This window comes from Triticum dicoccoides, chromosome 6A (assembly GCF_002162155.2).
Source record: "Triticum dicoccoides isolate Atlit2015 ecotype Zavitan chromosome 6A, WEW_v2.0, whole genome shotgun sequence".
Classification (NCBI taxonomy): Eukaryota; Viridiplantae; Streptophyta; class Magnoliopsida; order Poales; family Poaceae; genus Triticum; species Triticum dicoccoides.
In genome coordinates, this window is record NC_041390.1 from 566,596,028 (window position 1) to 566,602,867 (window position 6,840).

At 51.8% G+C, this 6,840-nt stretch overlaps 1 protein-coding gene across 1 annotated transcript; it reads right to left on the reverse strand.

Moving 5' to 3' along the window:
* Nucleotides 1–2,430: 2,430 nt before the first annotated feature.
* Nucleotides 2,431–5,921, reverse strand: LOC119317979 (probable fucosyltransferase 8). Its single transcript, XM_037592486.1, has 2 exons — nt 5,410–5,921; nt 2,431–4,126 (listed from the first exon to the last, which is right to left on the reverse strand). The coding sequence occupies exons 1-2, from the start codon at nt 5,675–5,677 to the stop codon at nt 2,649–2,651; spliced, it is 1,746 nt and encodes a 581-aa protein (XP_037448383.1). The 5' UTR covers nt 5,678–5,921; the 3' UTR covers nt 2,431–2,648.
* Nucleotides 5,922–6,840: the final 919 nt, after the last annotated feature.

Below are 6,840 nucleotides of genomic sequence, written 5' to 3' on the forward strand. Positions count from 1 at the left end.
CTCATCCTTCACAGCCAGGGAGCTCTTCCTGGCATGAGACACCTCCTTCACAACCGGGGAGCGCTTCCTGGCATGAGCCACCTCCTTCACAGCCAGGGAGCTCTTCCTGGCATGAGCCACCTCCTTCACAGCTAGGGAACGCTTACTGGCATCAGCAGATGAATCTAGGTAACACTACTCACTACATTCTTTTGAACAGTGTAGTAATCGTTCTTGCATTCTCAGCAGTCACTGATGCTTACTGGTGGTGCTTCGTTCATGCATTTGTATCAATTTTACATGTTTTACTTTATCGCAGGCGGCAACCAGTCGCAACCATTCATGCATTCAGAGCAGACACCGATCCTTAGTGGTGGTGCTTCGTACTTTGAGGGCGACCGCGAGGATGATGACCAAGCTACAAACATTTATGACTTCTCGCAGACAGTGTTTCACACTCCACCACCACCACCGAGGCAGGAGACACAGACCGTGACAGACGAGGTTAACTATGGTCGTGGTTATCGCGAGCCTCGTCCACCGCCTCAGCGCTTATCGCCTTCCCCCGCAGTGATATGCTTATCTATCTATGTATGACTCATTATCTATGTTAGTTTCAGACTATTCGCAGCTGTGTGTCAGTATTTATGTATGAGACATGCTTCATGTATGTGTTACTATCGCACTTGCTTCTATGTGATCAGGAGACATATATTGTTTTATGTATGCGAGAGACATATTACTATTAATTCGCATTCTTATTCCAGTTACATTTCCAAATAGACTACAAGTACATCTGAATTAAACGGTGCGGCTGAACTTGTGCAATACATCTTACATACTACAAAATGAAATTCAGATAGAACATAATGCCCTACAATAATACAATACAAACTAATAATGCAAATACATCTAAATGAAACGGTACAACTGGAATACATCTTACATACTACATGAAGTCATCATCGTCATCCTCCGTTGATGCAGCCCTCTTGCCCTTCGACGATGCGGTCCTCTTGCCCTTCGTCGATGCAGAACTCTTGCCCTTGGTCGATGCAGAACTCTTGCCCTTCGAGGATGCAGAACTCTTTCCTTTGGACGATGCAGAACTCTTGCCCTTCGAGGATGCAGAACCCGGAAGCGGCGGCATGAAGATATCATCGTCGTCCTCGCTCTCCTCAGTCCATAAAAATGGATGCTTTTCTGCAGTCCTTCTGAAAGTTTCACTCTTCGGCTCCACCACCTTCTTCCACCTTCCATGCAACCTAAGAAGTTCTTTACGTACCTCCTCATAGGTCCTTTCAGGCCACCCAGACCTATGTAATTCGTGAGCCAACTCATTCATTATGGTGTCACTACCGGTGAGTTCGTCCCATGGAACTATCCTATTGTCCATCCTGAAATCGGTAGCTAGACTCAGCAGAGTGCTACTCATCTCAGGGTGAAAACTACGATCGAATGGATAATGGGATATCTCGACTACACTACACTGGAATGCTTATCCACCTCCGTCTGAAGGGGGTTTTATAGATACAGAGGAGAAAACGGCGGGAAAGAATAACTGCGGTATGGCGGGAAAGGGTTGGCGGGAAAATAAGGCGGGAAGGGATTGGCGGGAAAATAAGGCGGGAAAGGATTGGCGGGAAGGGGTTGGCGGGAAACGGGTGGCGGGAACATATGGCGGGAAGGGGTTGGCAAGAAACAGGTGGCGAGAAAATACATTTTAGTGTATTATATGAGCCATGCAACTTCGGCCTACATGAGACCAAAAAGTACATTTCGGCCTAGACTTGACCAAAAAGTCTATTTCGGCCAAGACTTGATCAAAAAGTCCTACTTCGGCCTATATGTGGCCGAAAAGTCCTACTTCGGCCAAGAGATGGCCGAAAACTCTACTTCGGCCTAGCTGTGGCCGAAAAGTCCTACTTCGGCCTAGAGATAGCCGACGGGCTACTACTTTTGATTTTTAAGAAAATCATGCTATAGTTTTCGAAAATGCTATAAAATATATCATAGTTTTGAAAAAAAATCTGGATTGAAATCCCAAAACATAATCCATTGAGTGGGATATCCAACACGGCTACATGTTGATCCCGTGTGAGCTGGAATGAGGAGAGAGCTCGCCCACGCAGTTTATATCAGCCACCGGGTGAGAATAAAAGGATACCAAGGTACATCTAATGTTCCCTCTAGAGGGTAGAACGAGCGAACGACCGTTCCCCCAGCCAAGACAAAACAAATGTTTTCGTTTGGTAAAGAAAAAACACTCCCAACAAACGCTTAAGAATTGCCTTGCGAAAGCAGATAAATTTGTCATGTTGTTGTATAAGAATTCATCATGTTTTAAAGTAAAAATTGCCATGATGCATATAAAGATTATCAGAAATTTGCCATGCATTTTTCATGGATTTTTAAAATATGTCGGCAAAGAAAATGATATGGGTAGGTGTATAGCCGGAGGTCAAATAGTGATCAGTGTAATGTGTATACGCGTGTACGTACTTACGCGACATGTTGTACAAAGAACGAATTTAAATACAGTACGAAACGAATGCAAGAGGGCACCTAATTAATCCACAGGGAGGAGAAGAAGAATTGAAAAACCTTCACTTATGCTGTTGTCCGAACGTAGAAACTGAACAGAACACGCTCCTAGCTCCATGTCATGTTTAGCTATCGAAGAGCTTGAGGCCGAAGCCGACGTCCTCGCAGTGCCGGACGTAGGGCTTGACGCGGGCCACGTCCACCTCCTTCTTGGCCCGGCACCCGAGGATCGGCGGCGAGTGCAGGCACGGCTCGACGGACGTGGAGCGGACGCACGCGACGTCGGACACCTCCTTGTTCCAGTCGGGGCGGAGCAGGATCCACGGCTTGACGCCGGCGAAGCCGTAGGCGACGTAGCCGAAGGTGGACCAGGCGCTCATGGCGATCTTGTCGCAGTAGCTGAGGAGGTAGATCTCGGCCAGCGCCTTCTGGTTGTGCTCGTTGGACGCGTACTCCTGCTTCTCCTCGTGGCTCGGCTGGTACACCGCCACGATCTCCCCCGTCTTGGTGGGGCTCTCGTAGTAGAGGCCCCGGATCTTGTCGTAGTAGCCCGAGTAGAGCGACGCGATCAGCACGGCCTTCACCTTCCCGTCGTCGCCGGTCGCGTTCGCCGGGGACGCCGGGTCGCCGAGCTCCGGCAGCAGGCGCTGCTCCCTGATACACCTGGTGAGCTGGTCGTACATGTTCTCAAACTTGACCGGCTTCTCCGGGAAGATCCTGATCTGGAAGCCGATCTTCTCGTCCACGCGGGCGAGGTAGGCCTCGTAGTAGCGCCGCACGATCCCCCACACCCGGTCGGTCGGGTGGAAGAGGTAGCGGCCGAGGTGGTGGAACACGGCCTCCCTCTGCGGGAACATCCGCGCCAGCTCCTTCTCGTACATGGGCGTGAGGAAGAGCGCCGGCGCGAAGTAGCTGTCGGACTTGAGGATCATCCAGGTGAACTTGCGGAGCAGCCGCTGGTCGTCGTCGCAGAAGATGTTGTCCGACAGCCGCAGCCGGGTCTGCTCGACGTGGAGGTACACGTGCGCCGGCAGCGACGCCGCCGGCGTGTCGTGCCGGATGACGCCGTTGTTGAGCATGTTGACGTAGCTCTCGGGCGCGCCGACGTTGAGCTTCATGGGGTTGCCCTCGGGGAAGCCGCCGGGGAGCACCCAGGAGGTGGCCGGGAAGGGGTCGCAGAAGAGGCCCTCCTGCTCCGGCGGCACGTTGAGGAGCATGACCCGGCCGGAGAGCAGCGCGTAGAGGAAGGTGGAGGCGATGGTGAGCATGCGGTTGCCGAGGCCGTTGCAGGGGAACCACACCACGTACCTGCACTCGGCGCTGTCGGCGTTGCGCCCGGCCTGGAGCTGCTCGACGGCCGTCCGGTACCGCTGCGTGCCCGGGCCGCACTTCTTGTGGTACGCCTCGTACTTGCGCAGCTTCTTCACCAGGTACGGGGAGAGCGGGAACGGCGACGGCTTACGGTACAGGGACGACTTGTATCGGCTCTGGCAGGTGGACTCGTCGAACGCCGCCGAGAGTAGCCCTCCCAGGAGCTTGTCCTGCGACGGCGACGGAGTTGTGGCTGCTGGCGCGGTTACGTTCTTCGGAGGGATTACGTTCTCTGCAAGAAAATTTTAACTGAATGGTTAGAATCACATATCTTGGAGGCATTTGCAGACGAAAAAGTTAACTGAATGGTTAGTAAAATGCTAGTAACTCGCTTTCTACTCGCCCGTCCCCTTAAACTCTCAGGCTCGGAACTCTGTATTTCCGTTGTTATTCGGTTGATGAAAAAGGGGGTAGTGCCCCGTTCAAAAATTTGCAGACGAAGAATGGCTTTGATTTGTCAGTAACATCAAGCAATTACTCCCTCCTTGTCGAAATATAAGAACATTTTTTACACTAGCATAGTGTCAAAAACGTTCTTATATTTTGGGAGAGAGGGAGTAATATCTACTGTGCTACAATTGAGAGCTGATTTCAGGAACGGCGTAACATTTTAATTTTGAGTGTTTTCCTGACATTGTGCAAGCGAAGATTGAGAGACTACTCAGGTTGGAGTCAGGCTCACCACTTTTGGCCCTCAGTAGTTTAACAAATTATTACTTTTACGGAGCCTCACCCAGCCAGATGGACACATGGAGTAGTACTTGAAGAATAACAGTACTACTACTTGTCTCACAAAGTGAGGGACCACTCATCATCAAGTAAAAAGGTGTGGACATTTTGGAGCACCCTTTGCAGGGGCAATCCACCGACATTACGGCACAAGCCACATCCCTTCGGGAAAAGATTGATGAGGCAGGACAAGATCCGCAAAAGGATGCGCCAGCGTCAGAGGCAGCACTGTCGCCACAGCGCCAGAACCAGAGGGAGAGCTGACTATTCAGGAGCAGGACAGTCGCCCTGCTCCTGCTAGCTACTTCCTCCGTTCCGAATTACTTGTCGCACGTATAGATGTATCTAGATGTATTTTAGTTTTAGATACATCCATTTCAACGACGAGTAATTTGAAACGGAGGGAGTACTAGCTAGCGAGCGCGATCTGATGGTCTGATCCACGAGATCGCCAGCGATCCGGGCACAAATCCGGCCAGATCTGTGGTAATGATAATGCCGGTGTTTTAATTAACGAGTAGGAGTACTCACTAATTGCTGAAGATGGCATCCTCGTACCTCCTGCAAAAAGCCAATTTCCGCACTGCTAGCACTACTCTGCTGGATGGTGTGAATAAAGACGCGGATTTTGCTTACGACGGCGGCGGCGGCGGCGTGCTCGTAGGCCAACCGAACCAACCCCGACCAGGAATTCCTCCGCGTACTGGCGGTCAACGATCGGGCTTTTCGGCCATACGTGGGACGTGATCTCCGCAACGAAATTCACACGGGGAAAAGGAAGCTTACTTTTGGGCGTTGCGCTTTTGCCGCCGGCGCCGGCGACGACGTGGCGGCCGCCGGCCTTGGGGACGGAGGACGGCGAGGAGGGGGCGGAGGGGAGGGCGACCGGGCGGCCGCCGAAGGTGAAGGCGAGGAGGGCCAGGGTGACGAGGAACCCGACCAGCACCATCTTGGGCCGGACGGCGCCGCCCCACTTGGCGCTGGCAGCCCGCCTCTTGTCGTCGTCGCCGCCGTCGGCCGGAGCCCGGGGGCTCCGCGCCCGCTTCATGTCCATCGCCCTCGCCCCTTCGCCGCTCGCTCTGCCTGTTGACCCCCTCCGCTGGCCGCCTGTCTATGATCCAGTTTGTGTATGGCGGCTTCGCTTGTGCCGGCCTCTCTCCTCTCTTGTGCAGTTCTGCTTGGTGGCTGCTTGGAGGTGGTCAAACTGCGGGAAGCTACGCGGGCAAGAGATGGGAGGAGGGGGCGAGTGATGCCGACGTGTGCCCGCTGGGGCATGGACTTCTCTCCCTTGTGATCTGAAGAAAGGAAGAAAATAGACGGACCTGCGTCCGTGTTTTTATTTTTTGTGAATGCATCGTCGGTTGTTGCAATGGAGACTATTTGTACGTGCACCCACATTCCCCAGCAATTTTAAATATTTCGTTGGTTGTCTCACGGCACTTGTTGGCTTTCGTGGTGTCTGATTAGCTCATTGGTCGTGGCGTGTGGAATCGGTTGAGGACTTGGAGCATGATTGGTTTGTTGCCAATATTCAGCTAGCCAAATGTTGGCGGTATCAAGACTTGTTAAATATTGACAACATTATATGAGATAGGCAACAAAACTCGGCAACCAATGAATAGCTAATATTTGGCATGATGCCAAACATTGACATGCCAATTTGTGGCACTAAATCAATTATGCCCTTGTCCAGCGCATTTCGCAGAAAGGGTCTTCCTGTGTAATTTGACTCACTTGCTAGGATCCAAAAAGGATGGTATCGAAAAATAAAGGTATACCCTCTCCTCCGGGTAAATCAGACAGCTCCGTCACATCAATCCAACGTGTAAACGGCTGGACAAGGATTTTCATCCAGCATCCAAAACGTTTCACCATGGATGTGTAGTGACCTTCTAGTCACCATTTCCATGGCGGATCTTAATTATGAGAGCTATGTCATTCATGATTTCACTTGAACCCACCGCGGTTCTCTTCGGGGCTAGCTCATGGTAGCCCACGAGCGGAACTCCTCTCTAGTGTGATCCTCCATCAAAGCCACGCCAAGAGTGGAACCACAACTCTTTCCATCTTCAAAAGAGAAGTGCATCACCGTCGTAGGTGATCAGCAAAGTGAAGGGGTGATGCTAACGACGAGTTTCGCGGGGGCGCCTATGCCCACCATTTGCCGTGGGAAGCAACCGAGCATCACAATACGGACGATGCAAGAAGCAGCAATGC